This window comes from Cervus canadensis, chromosome 1 (genome assembly GCF_019320065.1).
Source record: "Cervus canadensis isolate Bull #8, Minnesota chromosome 1, ASM1932006v1, whole genome shotgun sequence".
Taxonomy (NCBI): Eukaryota; Metazoa; Chordata; class Mammalia; order Artiodactyla; family Cervidae; genus Cervus; species Cervus canadensis.
Window position 1 is genome coordinate 97,697,731 of NC_057386.1, and position 24,984 is coordinate 97,722,714.

General features: G+C 36.7%; 1 protein-coding gene across 7 annotated transcripts in view; it reads right to left on the bottom strand.

Annotated features, from left to right (window-relative positions):
• Positions 1-2,289: 2,289 nt before the first annotated feature.
• The window catches only part of TMEM144 (transmembrane protein 144), a 58,911-nt gene continuing 36,216 nt past the window's right edge, over positions 2,290-24,984 (bottom strand). For 6 of the 7 annotated variants that reach the window (XM_043487538.1, XM_043487548.1, XM_043487512.1 and 3 more), the window contains 7 exons: positions 24,704-24,785; positions 21,892-21,968; positions 19,738-19,856; positions 16,690-16,809; positions 14,469-14,566; positions 9,446-9,499; positions 2,290-4,041 (listed from right to left, as the gene is read on the bottom strand). In XM_043487538.1, coding sequence (XP_043343473.1) covers positions 3,958-4,041; positions 9,446-9,499; positions 14,469-14,566; positions 16,690-16,809; positions 19,738-19,856; positions 21,892-21,968; positions 24,704-24,785 — 634 coding nt within the window. In that variant the 3' untranslated portion in view covers positions 2,290-3,957. The remainder of the gene's footprint in view (positions 4,042-9,445; positions 9,500-14,468; positions 14,567-16,689; positions 16,810-19,737; positions 19,857-21,891; positions 21,969-24,703; positions 24,786-24,984) is intronic. The other variant, XM_043487565.1, reaches the window with a different exon arrangement.

Below are 24,984 nucleotides of genomic sequence, written 5' to 3' on the forward strand. Positions count from 1 at the left end.
TGCCCAGTTATTATTATATTTTGCTAAAAATACCACTTAAACAGAATGGTTTTAAGCATTTCACTTTTTTCTCCCCCAAACCTTCATAAAATTAAATATTTAGAATACCTGTTTTTTAAAAATAACTTTTCTCTCTTCCTATCAAGGTAGAAGACAATATTCTTTATTTTGTAAGAACTTAGTACTTTGAAATCCTTTAAATATCAAGGTATACGTCACAGATTCAAAAGAATTGAGAGTTCAGGTGTGATAAGAATCACCAAAAGCACTTGTAAAAAGTGCAAATTCATACTTTCCAGACCCAGAGATAGTAATCCATTAGGCCGTTGTAGGAAACCCAAGAGTATGCTTTTTTTTTTTCAACATGCCAAAAATGGAGGTGACCTGGTTTAAGCAGCTTAATATTTTGCAGCTCCTCAAAAAAGAACATTAAAGAATGGGGATGGACTCAAAGAGTAGCTAAGAATTCTTTTTAATTACACTATTATTTAAAACAGTGAATTTCTAGAGCAGGATACATCACACACTTAAATATAATAATTCCAAATGTTAGTCATTTTTGCTTTTGTTGTTATTTTGAATACACACATATGCTTTCTTTCACTAGGGAAAATAAATGAGAACAAATTATAATTGTTTGAGATCAAGAAAAATTGTTCGAAAATGGCTAGAACATGAAAGAAATCAGATTCGAAGGGTACATTATATATGATTCCATTTATATGAAATTTTAGAATAGGCAAAAAGTAGTCTAGAATGACAGAAAACAGATCATTTGTGGCCTGGAGCATAAGGTTAGGTGTGATAAGAATCACTCTGCTCCAAAGAGGCAGAAGGGAACTTTTGGGGTCACTGGCAATGTTCTGTGTGTAGTGCACAGTGGTGCTTATATGAGTGTGTATTTGCTAAAGCTCATATAGCACCGGTCACTTAAAATGGGAGAATTTTATTGGATGCAAATTATACCTCATTAAAGTTAATAAATAGACTGTAAGATATTTGTGGGTGTGTGTGTGTGTTTAATGAGTCCAAATTTCTGAAACAACTATGTTAGGTAGCTCACAAGATCTCAAGCAGGACCATGGAATTAGGCTTAGATCCTACTGCAGGGAGGCCATGAAAGTGAGTTTCTGGCATCCACCTTTAGGAGGTGGGATTCCCAAGATGGGAATTTTCCCAACTGTCTTGATTTTTGCTGCTTTTATTTGTGTGTACCTGTGTGTATGTATTCTTGTTTTGACATTTTAACCAGTACCAAAAAGGATAAAGAGGAAAGTAACATTCCTTCAACACTCTCTTTGCCTAGTTTTAATTACTTCAACATTTAGACATATGCTTCTGAACTATTTTGCTGTTGATTCTTTAACACATATTAATGAACACATAAAAATTCATCGCCATAAAAAGTAGAGGACTACAGGTAATGCTTAAGGTTACCTTGACCCAGTGTTGCCATTTTGATCTTATTTATCCTCACTAGAAGCAAACCTTATGAGTTTGGTGTACCTGTTTTTCTAACATGCTGCATACATATGAATTTATAGAAAATGTACATATTACTTTGATTTTTACAATTTTTAAAAAATGGTATCACAATACCATGTACATGGTTCTACAACTCATCTTTTTACTGAGTGTGTTTTTCAGAAGCTCTCCCAATATTGATACACACATGGCTAAGAGGTAGCAATTCTAACAGTACAAATAAATCAGTATAACGGGGCTAAAAGAAGATTTGGTAGCTCAGAGGAAATGCTGTATTATTCATTCTTTAAAACTTGTTAGGGATTTTTAGTAATCAGGCATTTTTGTTGTGATAGTAGAAAATTCTTACTCTGGATGCCAGTCTCACTGGGAATAAGTGCTGCCTCTCTGCACAAAGAGACAGAAAGCAAAGACAAAGTTAATGCAAACACAAGAATCTGACCATACTAAGCCTCAAACTTCAAAAGACATGGGCGTTAACTTCCTAAGGTAAGCAAAGAAAGTGGAGATCTACAATTGCCCATTTAGACCAGTCTCTACCTAAAAAGGTGCTGGTTTGGTGAGCATTTTGAAAAAGCTTCTTTCCTCTAACTTTTACTAACACTACTCTCACTAACGCTATAAGCACTGCCTGGTAGCAGAAACTATACAGTGGTAATGAGATTTTTTTTTCTTTCATTTTTCCTCTGCAACTGCTTTACTTCACATTTAAAATTTTGCATACAAATTTGCAACCTCAACTAAAAAATAATTCAATGCCATTAATATTAAAAAAATTTAAATATATTTAAATGAGAAAAATAGTTTTGCTTCACATCAATTTATTCGAAGTTATCAGTGTAATTAGTGACATTTCAGGTTAAAATTAAATGAAATTTTGGAAGATGTTAATCAAATATTTATTTATATTTGCAATTCAACAATTAGGCAGTGTCATTTTTAAATTGTACTCACAGACAGGTATAAGTAGCTGTTTGCGTCGTGGGGGAGTGGTAAGGGAAGCAATTCTTACAATGTATTCTCTGATCTACAGACACAGGCTTTTTCCCTCAAATAAGATGTAATAATAATAGCTGAGAATTATACACTGTTTGCCAAGTGCCAGACAATCATGAAAATATAGATTTTCACTAATTTGAACTTCCTGGTAACCATGTGAGACGGATGCTAGCAATAGCCCCAGTTTACAGATGAAGAATCTGATTCAGAACATTTATCCAAAGTCACACAATTAAGATGAAGCAGAGGTGGGATTTAAACCCACACAGATCAGCTAGGGAGTCACACATATTTTGCCCCTCCAAGTAGCAAAGTAATGTGATATCATCAAGTGGGAGTGGGTGAAACTTACACTGCACTATTCCAGTTTTTTTTATGCTATTATTTTAAGAGTTTGGGAACCAATGTAATAAACATTGTAATAGCAGTTCCATTTCAGTTTTCTTAAAGACAACTATCATGTTCTGTGATTTTCTTTGACCTAGTGTAAACCACCATTTAAAAATTGAAGAAAACCACCGGCTACAAGAGGGGTTTTAGAAAAAATATATTTCAGAAAAAAAATTAGATTGTACATCTAATGGAGTGTATTGATTCCTTAAAATTCTCACTGTGATAAGATAGAACCCTGCTTCAGCAATTCTAGAATTTCTCCACAAGTTAGAGTAGTACATACATATATGTGTGTGTATTCATGGGAGTGTGATAAGCTAGAATCTTGCTTCAGCAATTCTAGATTTTACACCCAATTTATAGTAGAACATTCAATATATGCATGTGTATTTACGGGTGTATACTTGTAAACATATGTATATGTGTTACACACATATTCTCAACAGTGGGAAGTTTTTGTTCTCTAAGGATGGATTTTATCTGGCATATCAAAGACGTTTTGAGCTAACTGGGTGGGTGATTGAGAATTGGGCAACATTAATTTGAAGTAAAAATAAGTCTGGGCTGAAAATAATGAAATGGCCTTTTTAACATTCACTTGCCAACTCTGACATTTACTTTTTCTCACAAAGGCTCCAGACATCTTTGGATCCTAATTCCATCATAATATAAGTCTTCTTCCTGCTCCATCCCCACGTTTTTATGCCTGTCTTCACGAATGAGGCTCATATTTTGGAAATGTGGACACATACAAAATTCTTTACATATGAATGCCACACTGTTTGCTAGATTATGCGCCAGTAAACACATATTGTGGTCAAAGCAGCATCTTCAGATACAATGAGGTCAAGTCCTACCTTCATAAACAGTTCATTAGAAGAACTTCTCATTTTTACGCTTGACTGAAAGCTGGTTTTCCTTCAGTGTCACATTTGTGGGAAAGAAAGTCATTTACCCTAATCCGGGACAGATGAAGATTCACTTGGTGTGTGAACATGAACTCTATTCTCAGCACAATCTCTTGTGTCCAGGAGAGAAGTGTTCTCAAGTGCTGGCTGCCATCTGCTGGCCTTGTGGTTGTCAAATTTTAGAAAAAGCTGTGCATAAGGCTCCAGTCAAGATGATGCAAAATGCAAGCATCATCAGCAGGTAGTTTTTTCGACCCTGAGTAATAAAAAGAATAACTGTCATTAGAGGACCTGAATCAAATATATAAAAAGCACAAACTTTCAAGATTTCTGTGGACCCTACTAACCATCTGGTCTACCTCCTGTATGCTTTTCCATTCTCCCTCTGTATGAATCTTCCAGATTCTCAGGTCCTCTGTCATTACCCATTCAATAAATACAGGTGCACTCCTACTATCCATCCACATGTTCAGGGATTAAAATGGTAAGGAAAACGTGCCCCTATTCAGTGACTCATGTAATGTGGGAGATGGGAATGAGTAACATGCAAACAGCGGTTGGCTGTTGTGAGTGCATCACAAAGAAATCTTAAGGAGGCAGATCTAGAGCTGAGTTGAGCTCCTGAGTATCAGTGAACTGGGGGAAGAGGAGGGCAGCAGATACAGATTTTGAGTAGAAGGAATGTGTGTGCAAAGTTCTGTTGTAAGAGAAACATAGTACTTGCCAGGGGCTGAAAGAAGGTCTGAGAGGGTGCAGCAGTGAATTAAGTGCAGCTCGATGAGGCTGGAGGCTATGCATGTGCCTGAGCAGGTGGTGTCTTAGAGGCCATGTTATACTTTGGATTTATTTTTCAAGCAATGGGAAGACATGAGAGGAACAGGCAGAGCCAAGTATGTTGAAAAGACAGGCTTGCATTTTGTAAAGCCCACACTTTTGCAGATGATGAATAGATTGGAGGGGGCCAGAATGGATGCAAGGGGACCAATGAGGAGGTGACCGCAGCCCTCCTGGGAACACAGGAGGAAGTGCAGATGGAAAGACAGAGACCAATCTCAAGGGCAAGGGAGAAATAGAAACAAAGATTACTCCCCCAGCTACGTGTGGGTGCACTGGTCTTAGAGATGGAACCACAGAGGATGCCAGCCAATCTTTATACGAACAAACATATACCACTCTGTGTTCAGTAGAAATACTGTATTTCTCAAAAGTTCCATCTCTGAGAGTACAGATAGATCGATTCTAATCTCCCTCCCACAAGATAAACCCTCAAACACTGGAAAATAAGTGTGCTGTATCCTTGAAGCATCTTTTTCCTTGGTCAATATTTTAGCTCCTCTGACCATCTTTCATAGGGAATAATTTCAAGCTCCCACATAGTCCTAGCTGTTCTACTTTGAATGATTGCAAGGCTAAACAGTCTATATAACTGTTTAAATGTAGACCCAATACTCTGAGGCAAGTGGAACAGGATCTCAATTACACTGAGATCTACTGGTAGTCAAATCATATGATACTATTATCAGCTTTTAGTAAAACTAATGACAATTAATATGTAACCAAAATGTCAAAAATGTATATACCCATTTTTCATCTGAATAAAGAATTGGGTTAGAGCAGGTGATTCTGCATCTATCTGATGACCAGAAAGGTCTTTTTAAGTTGGATTTGGCTGGCTGAATTATCTGATTCACTGTCAGCACAAACTCTACAGAAGTCACTGGTATAAGTTCTACAAGTGAAAGACAGCATAAAACCTTACCAAGACAGGGCAGCTAATTTACTCACACCCACATACAACACACACACACACATAAACACACACACACACACACACACACACACACACACTCCTGAAGGCTTTAAGGTTCCCTGACAACTTTTTCTTAAAGGTTGCAGCCTTTGCCTATTTACCAGTACTGGTGCAGAGTAGGCATTCAATAAATGTTTGTTCAGAGTCAATACACTCAATTTCCAAATGTGCTGTGTGAATTAAACAACTGATGAGATCATTGACATAAGGAAAAACAATATATGGGGTCTCAGTTATCAGCACTTGACAACCAAATTATGTGAATATGTTGTAAGCTCTCTGTTTTATTGTCTTTGGAGACAGAAGAACAATGTTCTCAGGGACTAAAATTTTTTTCCCTTTTAAGGTTAACAATCTGAGCAAACTGCCTAGTCTCCTAGAGAAAAAGACCAATTATATTTGGGCAAAAGCAATAGTTTTACTTTGTCAAAGGTGAATGCTAACTCTTAGAGCATGCTAACATTCTTCCAAAAGCAAAAAGTGTTTAAAGTGGATTTCTGAGACAGGTACTAAGATGACAAATCATCTCATTCTTTATCTGGGAGTCGCTATTGACTTGTAAATTGTGGTAACAATTCCCTGCATTGGGATTACTGTGGACATTCTGACTAAAGTGTGTTGCTAAAAATATACTGGTGGTCTAGCTTAAAATAGCTAAATATGAGATTCTAAAACAAACTTTCCAAAGAGGAACAGATATCAGATACAAAAGAATGTCACAAGGGCAAAGTGTCCAACCAGAGCACTAATGGCATTGAAATGAAATAAAATCTTTAAACTCTTCCACACAGTGCTTGGATCTCCGATTAAGTCCTCACTGCTGTAGGTTGTGGACTTTTAAATATGTGTCTTCGAGGACTGCTTCAAGACACAGCTGACAGGACCTACAAGTCACAAAGATAAAACTTTTTGCTAATAAGGACCTAATGTACAGCATGGGGAACTCCGCTCAATATGCAATGATCTATATGGGAAAAGAATCTAAAACAGGGTCGATGTATATAGATGCATAACTGATTTACTTTGTTGTACAAGCAGACACTAATAGAACATGGTAAATCAACTATACCCTAATGAAAACTTTTTTTAAAAATTGCTTTTGTTTTCCCTTAGGGTTTTGTTTTTAAGAAAAATAATTAAAAATATTCAAATAGGATTTTGGTTTCAGGGTTCAGTTAAACTCTTAAACTCATTGGCATATAAAGCATTTAAAACTGTCCTTTAAGTTATCTGTCAAGAGGCAGTTAGGCATCTGCTTTGAATGATAAGTACACTGGACACTCCTTAAGTTCTGCTTGTAGACAGATTTGTAAGGTGTTTTAACTAGAGTTAAAATGTCAGCAAAACTCACTGAGCTTTCAGCTGTAGCCCTCCAGGCTCCTCTGTCCATGGGATTTCCCAGGCAAGAATACTGGAGTGGGTTGCCATTTCCTTCTCCAGGGGATCTTCCCAACCCAGAGACTGAACCCACGTCTCCTGCTTGGCAGGCAGATTCTTTACGACTGAGCTATCAGGGAAGCCTAAAAGGTCAACAAAATTTGCTGTGCTTTCAGCTTTACTTTCCCTCTCTTTATCTGCATACATACCTGGCCAAACTCAAGCAGTCACTTGCACATCTATAGATGGATCACCCTGGGATTTTATTGGAATTACACTGATGGTGAATGGAGATGCTGTCCAGTAACTACAGGGAGCTGTTCTATCAGGGATATGGTGAGTCGCTCATTTGTTATGACAATCTTTGATGTTCTGTAGTAAGCTTCTGCAGTATAGGAAATTATTTCATAAATCCAGCATATTTCTTGCTATTTTCTTACATTTTTATCATTTTTCTTGGTATTAGTAGCATTTATTTTTCTCTTTTTAATTGGCTCTTGGTGGCATGCTGGAAAGTTACTAATTTAATATTTATATTTCAGTGCCTTACAAAGTGATCTTATTGGTTCTCCAGATTTATAGCCGATTCTTTTAAATTTAAAGAAGGGAATATTATATGCAAACAATATTTTTTCTTATTTTTCTCTTATGTCTTAATTTTATCTTAGCCCACTGGCTATGATTTCCAGAAAATTCTGAGTAACAGCAATGATGGAAAGATCTTTGACTTATAGAGAACTCATATTTTTTCAGTTCTATTGAGATATAATTAAAAGAGAATGCTTATGTTTCACTTTAGTTATGTGTTTACATAGTTTTTGATAGACATCTTATATCAACTAAAGCTTTCTTTTATTTCCTATTCCTCCTATTGTTAAAGGTTGTTTTCTCAATTAAAAACTGGTTTTTAATTTTAGTAAATACTTTTTGAATATATACTATTACACAGTTTCTTTTCTATCTGAAAACAGTACAATAAATTACATTATACATATTATGATCCATCATTGCATTCCTGAATTAAATCCTACTTGGTCATGTTTTATCATTTTTAAAAGCCCCTCCTCTATTTGGCCTGAGCTTTTTTTCCAGGTATCTTAAAAAGCCATTTTGTCTTTTATGTGTCTCTTTCAAGGACTCTCAAGAATTAACAATAGGCCCAATAGTTAGGCCCAATAGGCCCAATATTCTCTTGCTCAAGTGAGTTCTTCTATCTAGGGAAGAAGATTTTTAATTCAGTATTGTTATATTGTAAAATAATTTTTACATGCTTCATAATAAATCTATTCTTAGTTTATATTTATTTATACCTACAGTTGTAAATAGGCTTGTGGTTTTCTAAGGCTTCAGCATGTTATGCTGAATAATACCCAGTTCTTAAATAGGAATCATTATCCTTCATGAAGCAGATGAAATATTTGTGAAGAGATTTACAGTATGCTTTGGCATAAAATTATTTTTTTGTGGAAAGCAATCCTAACTAAAATAAAAAACATATTTAAAAGAATAAATAAATGTTTTAAGCTGTCTTGTAAATTTAAAAACACAGCAATCAAGATTGTGATCCAAATATCTTCTAAACAAATTTATTACTTCTTTAACCTGAAAATCTTACTCGTATTAACATCTTATGACTTTCTAAGTGAACACATTTTATTTGAAATGAATGAAATGACATTTTAAATCTAAAATTGAGTAATCATTTTAAGAATTTTCCTGGGACATGTTCACTTTATGGCTCCCAGAGATTAGCAACATCAGATCTTCTTAGAGATAGGAATTATTTGTTTCTTGTTAAGACAAAAAATATTATATTCACAATGCCTTGACAGTGTCTCTAATTTATATTGTTTTCAGTAAAAACTACTACAAAATATCATTTGTATAGCCTCAACTGAAGGCTTTTTCCACAAGTAAAGGTAAAGGGGAAAAATCTTAAAAACAATTTTTAATGAAAACACACACATATCCTAGAACTACTTGGTAAAAGCATTTTAAGTCACCATCATTTACACTTGAGAGGGTGTTCTATAAAGATGCTGGTTGGATGTGGAGGACTTTGGAAGGGATGAGATTCAACAACAACAAAAAAATCTATTCTCAAATTTCATTTGCCTCAAGGATGTTTTAATTTTGGGGGTAAAAATTTTCATCTTGTCTATCTAACATTTTTCACTAGATAAAATTTCTATTTATCTTATTTTATTGGATGATTTAACCAAAATCTCGTAAGGGAAAATAAAGTCAACTAAAGCATTTTTCCTCTAATGTTGGGGTGGAGAAAAACATATCCATAATAATTATCATATAGTTAGTATTTTCTTTTCTAATTAGAGATGATAACACTTTGAATATCTGACCTGTAAAATTCAATCACATGTTTTCTGCCCTGGGCTTTGGTGTTGCAGTTTTCAAAAATAACACATAGTATTAAATATATTTCTTGACTGGATCTACACTTTTGTGTACATACCTGTATTTCCTTAAACATGAAGACACCCCACATTGCAGCTATAAATCCTGGACCCTTAAATTAAAAAAAAATTAATTAAATTGGCTATTTTTCTGTGACTGTACTCTACACAAATACAGTAAGTTGGAGAGCTGACCTGACACTTTCATCAAATAAATTTTGATTGTAAAAACAATATAACAACATTGTCAGGAAAAACTATTCATAATCTCAGTTCAAACTCAACATTAAGTTAAACTAAGCAGCATTAGGAGAAAAACAAAGACTTTTTTCCTTTTTCTCTTTATGGTTTTCATTTTTATTTTTTCAATAATTATAGAATATTGTGTGCCATAGAATGTTTTTCTTCAATGTGATTTGTAACAAAATATTTTCATAAGCAAATAGATAATCTTTTTCACTAGTTCCTCAAGATACTAGAAATGGGCTCAATAGGAAAAAGTGTATGAATACACTTATAACTTCCTTCAGCATGAGATAATTTCAAAACTGAAGAAATTCTAGTATGTTATTTTGGACCTGAAATATAGCACGTAATTTAAAGTTTTCCTTAACTGGAGAAGGAAATGGCAATCCACTCCAGTATTCTTGCCTGGAGAATTCCATGGACACAGGAGCCTGGCAGGTATAGTCCATGGGTTTGCAAAAGAGTAGGACACGACTAAGCAATTAACACTTTAACTGATATTACTGGACAGTAATCAGCTATATCTCACATTTCACTCTAAGGAATGCTAAAGATAGTATTATGGGAAGATGGAAAAATCATGATGGAAAAATAAACAGTGGGTTAGTGAGCAGGAGACAAAGACAGGAATGAAATAATATAGGACAAAAAGAAACAAGATGGAAAAAAGGATGATTCTGCAATTTGAAAATTTTAAGCACTTAAAGCATATTTATTTATTTATTTTTGCTGAGAAAGGACAACATTGGAACTTAGATCAATTGCCGTCTTTGTGGAAAAGATGTATTGTATCTGCATTCTGATGATTCCTTTTCAAGTCCTGCACAAACTCTGGAAGAATTCCAAATAAACAATCCCAGCCTGTTTCCCCCTGTTTCCCAGTTGTACATGACTGGATCAGCAGACTGGACTCCACTCCTGACAGGTAAGCCAAGCAATGGGAACACCTTACTCTCTGTTTATCAGGACCCAGAAAAGTCAAGATCCAGAGTCAGAGAAATAGGTCAAAGGAACTGTCTTCCACCAATGATGTATGGTCCTAAGCCTCAAAAATCCAAACCAATCAAGAAATACCTGGGCCCTTTAGCAACTCCACACTGACTTTGGGCAGGATGGGAGGAAACTATAGCACAGGGCACAAAATATTAATGTTATCATGCCAATCACACTTTATCCTCTTCAATCTGGAAACTCATCTCCCTTCCAGAGTACATGGGCAAAGACAATACCAAGAGGTACCGTTGACCTCCGCAGGTTTTTGGCTGATGATATTTTAAATATGAGTTTGGACGTGGCCTAAGGGTGGTTGCAAGGAGCAATGTAGTGCTTTGCTAGAAGTAATCCAAGCATAAGTCAGTGTGACTGGCTCAGTTCAGGCAAAGGAGACCCGAGTAAGGCGGCTGTTCAGTCCTAAGTCACAGCCGAATCTTTGCGAGTAGGAAGGGCATCTTAAACAAAGGAGATAACTGTTTTGGCATTGGGATCATGCATTTTTCTGTTTTAAATGAACACAAATTACACGTGTATAAATTGACCTTTGAAAAGAAGGTGAGCTGGAGGCATCTGGAGAGGCTGACCCTTCGAGAGAAGCTGATTCAGCTGTTAATCTCCTTGAGGAAGACTGGAAACAGAGCCCTTTGTCTTGCCACATGGGCTTTTCTTCTTTCTTCTTCTTTTTGCTTTTTAACTGAATATTTGCCAAGGAACTATATAGATAATGCTTTCAAGAAACTCCTGGTCTAGTCACCAATGGGTTCTAACAATGGAAATACATGTTCTTGGGAGGAAAAATGTGCTGCTGGGATTTGAAAAATGTACTCTTGATGAAACAAGATGAACCAAATCCATACTTCTTAAAGCTGGGTGGTGGGCCTGGTTGAAATTTTCCATCAAAAAAGTTAAACTTAAAGCAAATCTAGCTCTATGAGTAAAATAAAGAAGAAAAGTAAGATCCCGGAGGGTATGGCTGAACTTTTTCTGCATGTGGATAAGGCCACCTTCAAACTGAATAATGACAATGAAACCAACCAAGCTAGAGCCCAGTAGCAGTAAAGACCTAGGCCCTCATCTCCCAGAGATACCTGTCCCTCCCAGGAGACAATCCTCAGGCACCAGTGGAAGCCACACCAGGGGGGTGAGATGCCTGCTTCCGTCACAGTGGTCAAGAGTCATCCTTCTGATAGGTCGGTCTCCGGACGCTACAGAGACCACTCCCCTTGGCCCTCCACCCACACCCACCTGCCTCGGCAATTTATTTCCACTGCCTTTGGCAGTCATGTCTTGCCCTAAGTCTTCACTGTAATTTAACACAAGAAACAATGGTAGGAAAATCATATCTGTGTACTATAAAATGTTTGTGAAGAATACTATTTATTATTGTTCCACGTCTCCTGTATAAGGACCCACAGGATAAATTCTATTAAGAATTCAGTATTTTTAAAAGAACCAAAAAAAAAATTAGTGTTAGAAAATAATTAGTCTTTTCCGAGGAAATAATGTTACCAGTTAAAAAGAATGAACTATCTCACTGTCTCACCCGCTTCTGCAAGCACAAAGCAAAACAATGTTTAAAAAAAAAAATGTTTAATCACATGACTGTTTACCGTCTGTGCTGTTTGCTTACTCTCTCATTTCCCTCAAACTTTTGATTTTCTATTTGTGTTTGTATTTCTCTTTGCCTTGCGTGATTTAATTGTATCTGTGTGTTTTACATAAAATTGCCTCAAACTCATTTTGAAGAATCCACATTTGTTCAAGAACACAGCTTGATTGAACGGCAAAATCACTGTCATATGACCAAGTTTAAATTTGATGTGATTAATGACTTACCTGTTTCAATATGTGTCATCCCTCCTTATATAGTGGGATATGACAGTCACGTAGCATTTGCATCCCTAATCGAGGTGCATTATCATATTGTATACTTTGCTCTACAAATTTAGTTTAAATTTGCTTAATTTCATTTAGTTTTAAGTATTTCACTGATATGTTTTATAGCCCATCGCCCATTACATTTTTCCAGTTATATGGTCAATTCTAGCACTACCTATCTTTGAAAAAATGAAAAACAAACACTTTTTGGGGAAAAATTTGGGTTTTTACCACTCCAATGATGAGGACTTAAATTATTCCTTATAATTTGCTCTGTTTTGATAACATTTTCCCTCAGTACAGATTAAGAATGTCAAAATGTGAGTCCTTTAAGTTAAAAAAAAACCCCAAACCTTTATTATTTGAATTTAGTTGTACACTAAAGCTAACTATGTTATGAACACAGTAGAACTGTCAAAAATATGCTATTTGAAACCCAGATTCCTATTAAAATTGAAGGATGTTTCAAATTTTTATGCAGTTGCATTTTAGACTAGACAATGTATTTTAAAAATTCAATTTTGTATGCTTGCACAGGTGTGTGGCTAAAATGTTTCGGGCAAATTTTATTTATGATGATGATTTAGGAAGCAGGGGAGGCAGGTAAACAACTGAACAATCTAAGATACCAAGGGTAGAAATCAGAGCAATTAATTCGTGTGTTTGCATGTCAGTCCTGGCAGCATAAGGAAACTGAAACATTCTACACTGGATTTTATACTGAAGGCAGAAAGCAGCTCTGCATTCAGGAAACTCTATCCTGAGAAGCCTTGAGGTGTCCATGTGGCTGTGTCCCTTCAGATGATGCTCTTAGCTGCTGCTGCTGCTGCTGCTAAGTCGCTTCAGTCGTATCTGACTCTGTGCGACCCCATAGACGGCAGCCCACCAGGCTCCCCCGTCCCTGGGATTCTCCAGGCAAGAACATCAGAGTGGGTTGCCATTTCCTTCTCCGATGCATGAAAGGAAAAGCAAAAGTGAAATCACTCAGTCGTGTCCGACTCTTCGAGAGCCCATGGACTGCAGCCTACCCGGCTCCTCCGTCCATGGGATTTTCCAGGCAAGAGGACTGGAGCGGGTAGCCATTGTCTTTTCCGGCTCTTAGCTACTGTCTCAGTTTTTTCATCTTCAAATCAGGGGACAATCCTATCAATACTTGTCCTGTCTATATCAAAAGAAACATTTTTGTTTTTCTGTTACCTGACTATGTGCTACATGTCTGGCACTCAAAAATATCACACAAAGCAAATTACACTATGAATGCATGATAAATGGCACCATCAAGAGACAATACTTTGCTTCATTATTTTCTGAAAACCTTCTTTAAAACACTGACATACCCTATGAAGAGGGGCTGAGGTACTCTCTATCTCACAAGGATGCCATGAGATTCAAGCGTGACAATATACACAATTTTTATATCTATAAACTATTACATAGAGATAAATATTGTTATCAGATTCCCAGATGACTCAATGGTAAAGAATCTGCCTGCCAATGCATGAGACACAGGAGATGTGCGTTTGGTCCCTGGGTTGAGAAGATCCCTTGGAGGAGTTAATGTAAACCACTCCAGTATTCTTGCTGGGAAAATCCCATGGACAGAGGAGCCTGGTGGGCTATAGTCCATGGGGTTGCAGAGTCTGACAACTGAGCAACAGAGCACACACATTGCTATTAATAGCAAATTACAATGTATCCCAAATGAAATTAGGCAAAATGACCAAACAAAAACTGCAAAGGTATCAAAGATGAACAAACTCCTTAAAATGAAGTTAGAAACATTCCCTTAGCAATCAAGGACACGTGATTAGAGGTGTCAGTTTATCCACATGAATCTGTTACACTGACTGTACCCCTGAAAAATCAAACTCCATGACAGACTTCAGTGATTCACTAAGAAAGCTTCAGAAAAGTGTGATTTACATTTGGAAAACAAAAATTTGGAAATGCAAGACAGCTACTTACGGCCGTGATGATTGGAAAACTGACCACCGCACTGAGAGAGTGGTTCGCTACGAACCAACAGCAGGTGGCGATCGCCCAGAGGACCCCGGACAGGAACCCTGAAACACACAGACAGCACACGTTTGCCAACCACATACCTTTCCAGAAAAGTCCACACTCCAGGTGGAGCGGGACCACTAAAGTGAAAATATCACACACTCCTATCAACACCGCCAGCCAAGTCATGTCTATGACCATTTTGGAAACCAAATCATTTATCTTTTTGTGACTGCACTGGATATAAGGATCACCTTTTACCTTATTGACATTAAATCAAGTACCCAAAGTAATAGGTGCAGTAAAGATTGGGTAGTGGAGTGGGACCCAGGGAAGGTCCTGGGTCTGAACATTTTCTGAAAACACCATGTACTCTAAGCCATGCACATAAAAATATGTGAAATTCAGAATGATGCTTAAATAAGGGGGGAAAAAAACTTGGAATCTGAATAAAAATACCAGCTTAAAATGTTCAGGATACTTTAGCTAGACATTCAGTAAATATTCTACCATTTTTCTAAAACTGTATAGTGGAGTAGTGGCACTCCTTGGCTTAAATGAATCAAGCACTCAAAAGTGAATCTCTGATACATGATTTGTTTTGTTCTTTAAAAACATTTTACTTGTGGATCTATATTCCATATTGAATTAGAGTAAACTCTTAAGTGAGAAATTATAATTTCTTATTATATATAATTTATTTTTATAAGTATAATTAAATTAAAATATATTAATTTTAATCTTTTAATAAACAATACATATTTAAATTGAATTATATATAACTTTATTTTTATTATTTATATATTTATAATTCTTATATATAATTTATCATTGTATATGTGTGGGTGTGTGTATATATATACACACCTACACATATATATGGGCTTATATGGGCTTCCCTGGTGGCTCAGATGGTAAAGAATCTGCCTGCAATGCAAGAGACCTGGGTTTGATATATATACATAATTATATATAATTTTCTTTTTATAATTTATATATTTATAATTCTTTTTATATATAATTTCTCATTATATGTATGTCTGTATATACATACAGATGTGAGCATATATGGTGGCTTAGATGGTAAAGAATCTGCCTGAAATGCAGGAGATCCATGTTTGATATATATACACATACATTACCATCAATGCCTAATAGAGTAAATTCAAAAGCATGTATATTTGACATAACTTTTTTATACTCTGAAATAATTTCTCCTAACTTTTTGGGAAAAAAAATGCTTGTTTTTCCTAGGGACAATATAAAAATATGTGAAATTCAGAATGATGCTTAGCTAAGGGGAAAAAAAATCTGGAATTTGCATAAGGATACTAGCTAAAATTTTCAGGATATTTTAGCTAGACATTCATTAAGCGTTCTACCATTTTTACATCTACTAGTACACGTTATACCATTACTATAATGTCTGAATTACAGTAAGCATTCTGTACTATAAAATGGTATAATGGTGTAGTGGCACACTCTGGCTTAAATGAATCAGGCACTCAAAGTGAATCTCTGGCATGTGCTTTATTTTGTTCTTTAAAAAATTTTCCTTGTGGATCTATATTCCACATTGAATTATAGTAAACACCTAAATATTTGAGAAATTATAATTCTTCATCATATATACATGTATGTGTATATATATATATATATGTATATATATAACCAACAATGCCTAACTAATTAAACCCAATAGCATGTTCATTTGACATACCTTTTTTAAACTCTAAAATAATTTCTCCTAAAGTTTTGGAGAAAATGCTTATTTTCCCAAGTGACTGGAAATTTGTATTTGTGGATACCTTTAAGAATAAAAGAGCCCCAACACGCTGACTTTTAATGTGTACCCTTAGTGAAGAAGATCTACTATAAAGTCTCATGCTCATCACACAAGGTATATCAGCAGAGGAAACGATCTCAGATTCACTGGTCCTGTTCTAGGTTTAGTATTAATAACTTGGCATTTCAAATACAGTTTTATAGTTTTTAATCCTCCATATTTGGTGGTGAGCTGAGCCAGAGCAATTGAGGGAAGGAACACACATACCCAGACACACACACACACACACACACACACACACAGAATGGCTTCATTTCCAGAAGACGAGTATTCAAGCTAAATTAATAGGGAATGGTGCTTTCACAGAGTAGGAAGATTTTCTGTAGTAAAGATTCTTACCTGGCAAGACTGCTTCAGGATGGAGTTTAGGATTATTTTTCATGGCTACACAGTAGGCCAGAAAGTAGACTGTACTTGTGAGGAAGATGCCGCTGAAGTGTGCAAAAACATAGTCTAAATCTGGAAGTACAGATTATAAAAATCTCAAGCATATCATTTTAGTCATTTGAAATATATTTAGAGTTCTAAGAATAAAACAAGCTCACCAAAATTAACCTTAACTGTAAAGGGGAAGCATTCATATATTTTATAGTGTCTTATATAAAACATTATTTTATAATGTTTATATTTATATTTATAAAGTAGAAATTATATTTATAATGTATAATATAATAAGCATTAAATTCATACTATTTTTCTACATGATATTTATATAGAATTTTAATTAACATATTTAAAATATTAAGAAGTTAGATACTATAATCAAATCTAAAAGGCTGGCTTTTATATTGTCTTGGAAAGCTAAATAAGAAATGACAAACATTATGTGAATATAACATTAATATCTCATTTTTTAAGAACAGGTACTCAGACTTAATATTACTGATGGCTATAGAAACTGTAGCAAATCTCCAAGTAGACAGTATTTGGGGGGTAGTATGTAAAAAAATTTGGCAGTGCTGATTTTATAGGTTGTATTGATCAATCTGGAAACCAGTGTCCAGGTTGCAGCTATACAGAAGGATATTCAGGAAGTTATTCCAGAGGATTTAATTATTTATTACAAAACTAATTACATGGGGAAGTTAATACACAGATGGTGGCCCAAATTCTGAGAAACCCAACTCCACTGACTAAAGCAGATGGTCCTTTTCCATAGAGATGGGTGTAGCAGGTTCTTGGCCAGGAAGGTCACTTTGGGCCCAGTGTTTCTCTCAACTAAATCTAGAGGATGAGCAGCCATGCTTAGAGAGGAGAGCTTGAAAGTCAAAGGGCTTGTCTATTCTTCTAAAGTCTTACATCCTACTTCTGAGTCATATCACAACACGTCTGTCTCAAGACCATCACAAAAGGCAGCTTAATCTAGCGATCAGAAACACAGACCACCTGGTGAGACTCCTGAATCCACTATTTGCTAACTTGGAGACTTCGGTAAACTCACTTATATGTCTGTCTCATCTTATTGTAAAACCAGGATAATAATGGTACCCAAACAGTAAAGCTGCTATGAGGGTCAATCAAGTTATTACTGTAATTAGAAGAGTGCCCAGGACACAGCATGTACTATTTATGTGATCATTAAATAAATGAAATAAAAACTATGCCCCCTTGAATTAGTTTTGAGTGAATTGAAATAAAGTGTGTTTCTATCAGACTACATTTGAGTTGTCATAAAAAGATCCCTTAGACCTGATTGTACTATTAATGTGAAGAGATTACTAAGGACATTGTTCATTATGTTCCAGGACCAAGAACAACTGTGCTTCTGAACAATCAGTTGTTTTCATCTTGTGTTTGCTGAATTCTGGGACTGATCTGATTTCCTTTGTGGCTATAAGAATCTTAGAGCCAAATTTATGACTCATCGCTAGCAAGTGTACAAGTGTGGTGCAGTTTTTAAGACTCGTTCACGGTTACACTTTACTCGTTCATTCATTTTCCCTTCCCTCTTAATTTTTCCTAAGTGATTCTATTTTTATTAGTTTTTATCCTTTAAAACAAAAAGAATAAAAATACAAAAAATATTTGCATAAAATCTTAAAAAGCACAGAAGGTAATAAAAGTTCTTTGGGAACTGTTTGTGGGGCTGAACATAAAAGGGAAAAAACAAACCATGGTATCTATTCAAAGTCAATCCATTCATTTAGAGTCCATATCCCAGTTTTTCCATCCATCTTCCCCTCATGACTTGCCCTCCAAACTTCTCCCTTATCTGAACACAGATGACATTCATTTTCTGTGCCATTGATGTAGAACTAACTTAACCATGATCTCCTTCTTTTATCATCATAGATGTGAGCCACATTTTAATATAATCACAGGATCCTAAACTATACCCTCTCCTCTCCTTCTGAGCCTGTAGAAGGGTGTTGCACGCAGTGTGGAGGTGACATCTGAGAGATGAATTCTATCACTAGAAACTGAGACAATTTGCAAGCATTACATTGGGTCTTTCAATGTACTATTTTGTGCTTGAAAAAGAATATCCTAAGCAGGCTATATTTTGACCTTTACTTGATTTGAAAGCACTGTATGCTCCACTTCAGTTTCTTTTTTAAAGAGGAGAAGAACACACATTTTCCCAGAGATCATCAAACTGGAAAATGATCTCCAAATCTTGCAGCAAAGCCAGAAACCATATGTTAAGATCCAAGTAGCTGAAATGAACCTTGATTAAAATCAATTCCATTCGTACGTTGAAGATCATATGAAAATATTGAAATAGTCCTTTCTTTTAGTTTCCAGGGCCCTTCCAATTCACCATTTACAATGACAAAGTAAGATCAAATCTGATGAAAGGAAATTTATACTTTAAGACGAGATGAGAAAGCTTAAGCATAAAATTCTCTCTGTGTCTGTCTGGGCTTTCTCCCTAACACAAGGTATGCACCTGCCTTTTACTTTAATCGGAGCTTCTCAAAGATGAGGGTGCTTGCTTGACCATAAAGATCAATTTCTTTCTTTCTTCTCATGCTAGTGATGTATTAATAACTTCTTAAAAGAATAACATTCTTTCCCAGCTCTGCAGGGGGTCATGGTGACTGGCTGTTCACTTTGTACTATGCTTCCCTAGACTATGTATCCTTGGTGAACTTTATGTGAAATGTCAGTATGTCATTTTGATGTACACCCTTTGTCTCAAAAGTGCCTTCAACTTTTAACAGGTGGAACTGTTCTCAGAGCTTCAGAGAGTCGGTCCCCCGGGTTACAATGCCCAGTTTCGCTCAGATAAAATTTCCTTTTTTTATTCTTAACTTGATTTTTTGTTATATCCCCATCAACCAATCTATGTACCAATATCTACCACAGTCCATTTCTTTTTATAGTCTTAAGTAGAAACACAGGTATTGAGTTTACTTATGAAGTAAAATGACTTTTTCCTCTCACCATTCTGGCTTGCCCCTGCATATATACTATCATTTCTCTTGCTGTGGTCCTTGATGTAAATGATGGGCACAAATGTAGATCCATAGAGAATTCCAGATATCACTGCGAGACTGCAGCCCCTTAAAAAACAAATACATTCCTATTCATCTTGGCCCAAAGCAATATTTCTGCCAAACACACAAATGGAATCATACCTAAAGCATGCTTCAAAATGTAAACCACAAAGCATCATATAGCAATTACCCTTCATCTCAATTGGGGTGATGAGCAAAAGTCCCAGAAATGGCCTGCAGCATCCAGGTACCTTGTTGGGACACAGCCTCAGCCCTTCACTATCTACTGGTGGAAGGACATGATTTACAGACACTGTAAAGGATTATTATTATAAATTGTCATTACATAGGTGAGAACATTGCCATCATAGTCTACAAGTGACATGAAAAAGCATGGCTCTCTAACTAAATTAGGGCTTCACTGGTGGCTCGGTGGTAAAGAATCCGCTTGCAATGTAGGAGACTCGGGGATCGAACTACAGGAAGATCTCCTGTAGTAGGAAATGGCAAACCCACTCCAGCATTCTTGCCAGGGAAATCCCATGGACAGAGGAGCCTGGAGGGTTGCAGTCCATGGGGTCCCAAAGAGTTGGACCATCCTGGGTGACTTGTAGGATCTTAGTTCCCCAGACCAGGGATTGAACCTGGGTCCACAGCAGCAAAAGCACCAAGTCTTAACCAATGGACTGCCAGGAAATTCCTTAATAAAATAATTTGAATATTTCAGATAAAACATTACTTTTGTAAAAAGAAATTGTTTTGCCTTAAGCAGTAGAGTCATGTTGGGCCTTCATACTTGGGCTATATCTGTATGAAGCAACAGTCTTCATTGACTTTGGTGGGAGATGATTAATATTTTAGAACAGTCCCTTGAGCTTAACATAAAGGAGAATGGCATGAAACAGGAAAGAGTTTTAGGCAAAAACCATTCCTTTCTAAGCTTAAAAATAAATGCTTAAAGTCTAATTTAGTGGTGCTTTGAGGAATATGAGACTGTAGGTACTCACACGACCATTGAGCTCTGTTCTTGATGGAAACCTCTACATCGTGGTGAAGACCACGAATCCTGGAGGAGGGTCCCAAACACAGACCAGACTAATGGACTAGGCTGTCCAATGAGACAACTAGAAGAGTGCTTAACAAATATTCTCTTAATGAAGGTGATGCTTTGTGAAAAACATTTTGCTGGAGAGATCTATTTTATTTCAAAACAAAAATAACATATTTCTTTCTTCCAAAGCCCATGGGTTAGTTCATTCTTTCATTCATTTAATTGATTCCAATATTTTTTGGGCATCTATTATGTGCCCAGCACTGCCTCTTTCCACTGTGAAGACAGTGTATATACTAACAAGAGGACATGCTTTCTGTTCTTAAACTGTCACCACATGAAGTCTAAAACAGCCCTCAATTGAAAAACGCAAGCTACATACTATTATGTATTCATATTTCTTATATAAACATATAAGGGTTCATACATAAAACATATCATTCTCATATTTCTTTGCTAGTCCCCCAAACCCCTAAATATAGGAGCTATTGTTGAGCCTAAGTGTCTCAGTCTTTACAGAGAGAGCACAGGGGTGGGGACAAGGACCTACACGGACACAAAATATTCTACCATATTTGACAATAAATACCTCGGGATTATAAAACTCTCTGATACACGAGTGGAGGGATTCCCAGGGCACAGTGGTCATCCTGGCTAGAGATGTGGCTTGCCTAAGTCGACAGTGATTGCTGGGAGTGTACTGGTTGTTACACTCTGTGGCCTGTACTTTTCCTTTATTTTGTTTTATTTATTTATTTTTTTAATCTTTCCTTTTACTTTAGGCATGCAAGTCCTGCAAAATGAGATTGCTTCTGTGAGCGACTTATTAACTAGAAACACGGCAGGGGCTTAGGAATTCCTTGAAGCACTGAGACCAAGGCCCACTGTGCTGTAAAATTCAGCAAGGGACCAGAAAGTCTCTCTACCATGAAGTTAAGAAGTCAAAGCTTGTGTTCCCATTTTCATCTTGAGCCCAAATGGATACAACTCCATTCTGCTTATCCTTGCTGTAACCATATATGAAACAGAGTTAACAGAACCTCTTCTTACACTAAGCGGCTTTGTGCTGTGGAAAGTTTATCCACCCAGGAAGAGTCAGGATCAGGATCTTGAGTTTTGTTAATCACCTAGTGAAAACATTGGCAAAAAAAAAAACAAAAGAAAAACAACACTCAATTAATAGCCACACTGGTGACAAGATTTTCAGTGTTTTTCTCTTCTGTCTCAAATACACTTTAAAATAAAATAAAACCATGTCACCCTGCACCCTGATTCTGTGGGCATAATTAGACTCACATGTTTCCGATTCTGTTTCTCTTTTACTCAGAATGGTCTGGTCTCTTTTAAAATGTTTTTCACAGTTTAATAAATGGCTACTTTGATACACTTATCAAAACTAACAAAAGTTATTAGTGCTTGCATTTTATTTGCAAACTTTAATAATCTGCCAAGAAATTAGAATTTAAGACTCTTCTACTATGGAGTACTTAAGATCAACAGGCATATTTTTATCCAGACTTTTTAAAACTAAATTAGTTGCTTAAACATTTCCAGCCTTGTTTCAAGATTAGCTCATATTCTAACTTAGGAAAAATTTTGTCCAAGTTCATAATATTTCTATCAAAGTAATCATCTTTGTCTCTTAGCTGAGGTTTCCTTGATGCTATACTCCTAATAGTAAGAGATGAGAAATTAGAATTGAATTCTTTGTTATGTGCTAGGTCAAGCTTTCTTTTGACAACGATGCTTTCTTCCCTCACGAGGACCTCTGGATGTATGACTGCATCATAATCAACACTGTTTATGCATCTTTAATCTTAATCGGCTTACTTACTGCCAGCTTGATGGAAAACTCTAAGGCAATTAGACTCCTATGTAGCTTTCCCCAAGTTGCATTTATTTCCTCCCCTCCTCCATTGTTTAAAGGGAGGTTGGTTAGGAGGTATCTGGAACACTAAAGTAGGCAAGGACACCAGACACTTTCTCCCCATCTCACTTCTCTATCCTCTCTAAAGAGTTCCCTGATTAGAGATGCCCGTGGATGAATACATCTCTTTCCTCTTACCCCTAAGCTACTTATTATTTAACTTGACTCCGCTGGTGACTCAGATGGTAAAGTATCTGCCTGTAATGCAGAAGACACAGGTTCAGTCCCTGGGTTGGGAAGATTCCCTGGAGAAGGAAATGGCAACCCACTCCAGTATTCTTGCCTGGAGAATCCCCTGGGCAGAAGAGCCTGGTGGGCTACAGTCCATGTGGTCACAAAGAGTCAGAACAGCTGAGTAACCAACATACTTAGTGTCAATTTAAGTAAGGTTTCTGTCACCTTAGTTGAGAAGAGTTTTGATATGGGAAAGATAAAAGGGGGAAGAAAGATAAATTTTGAAGTAAGGAGTAGGGATCATGGCATCAGGTCCCATCACTTCATGGGAAATAGATGGGGAAACAGTGGATACAGTGGCTGATTTTATTTTTCTGGGCTCCAAAATCACTGCAGATGGTGATTGCAGCCATGAAATTAAAAGACGCTTACTCCTTGGAAGGAAAGTTATGACCAACCTAGACAGCATATTAAAAAGCAGAAACATTACTTTGCCAACAAAAGTCCATCTAGTCAAGGCTATGGTTTTTCCAGTGGTCATGTATGGATGTGAGAGTTGGACTATAAAGAAAGCTGAGTGCCGAAGAACTGATGCTTTTGAACTGTGGTGTTGGAGAAGACTCTTGAGAGTCCCTTGAACTGCAAGGAGATCCAACCAGTCCATCCTAAAGGAGATCAGTCCTGGGTGTTCATTGGAAAGACTGATGTTGAAGCTGAAACTCCAATACTTTGGCCACCTCATGCAAAGAGCTGACTCATTTGAAAAGACCCTGATGCTGGGAAAGATTGAGGGCAGGAGGAGAAGGGGACGACAGAGGATGAGTTGTTTGGATGGCATCACCGACTCAATGGACATGGGTTTGGGTGGACTCCGGGAGTTGGTGATGGACAGGGAGGCCTGGCGTGCTGCAGTTCATGGGGTCGCAAAAAGTCGGACACGACTGAGCGACTGAACTGAACTGAACTGCACTGAAGGAGTAGAGGCTGTGCCTTCCAGGGGGGGCACACAGTGGGGGTGGGATGCAGGATTGAGGCCAGCTTGCTACCACTGGACCCTGGCAGGTGGACAAGATACGTGACATAGGAGGACGGGAGTCTGTGCTCATGGCCACGAGGGTTTGCCCTGAAATCGCTTCTGTAACATGGAGCCGCTGGCACTGGTGTGGTGTGGGCTGTCTTGTAAAGGTTGTCCCTGCTTAATCTAGTTTGCTATGTTCTGACTCACTTAGCTTCTTTAAGGTCAAAATAGAGATTCCTTACCTAGTTACCATCTTCACCTTTGAGTGGAGGAGATATGGCAGAAAAATGAGAAGAAAACCAAGTCTAATTCCTACATTCATATGACCTGATTTACCTTTTCATGAACTTCCTCTGATCGGTTCCCTGCTACCCTCCCTGGGGTTATTAAAACCTCCTCCCTCCTTCTTTCTAAGTACTTTTCATACTCCTCTGTAGTATTTAGAATTCCTGTACTGCAACAACCTTAAGTTATTCCAAAATACGGGCTTGTATGAACCTCTCCTACTAGGGATCTACCATTAATAAAAAGAACTAGACCTCTGTGCTTGTTGAGAAATTTTACTGTGGAAATATGGACTGACTGCTACATAAACCTATTCATGATAAATATGCTAAGATATTTCAGATATCCTTGATTTAACAACATACCCTACCAGCCTCTCATCTGAGTTCAAATCCATGCAATTTCCTTTTATTCTAATTTCATGTTTCAGATTAAGTTGGTTCTCATTCTGTACTCACATGCTCTGATATCAGTGGTGTGGTGTCCAGAGAATATGTGTTATTTGGTATTTCACTTTTGATGAACAAAAATATGAAAGCACTGTAAAGAAAATAAATTTTAGTGACATTTATCATAACCCTGGTTCACATTAAGATGCCTGAATTTTAAGGGAAAACAGAGCTAAAATGAAGACCTAATGGTATTAATTCCAAACTGCCTTTGCAGGGATCCTGCCATTTCTCCAGCACTGACATTCTCTTTGATGTCTCTCCTTAACCTTAATTTCCTTATTTTTAAT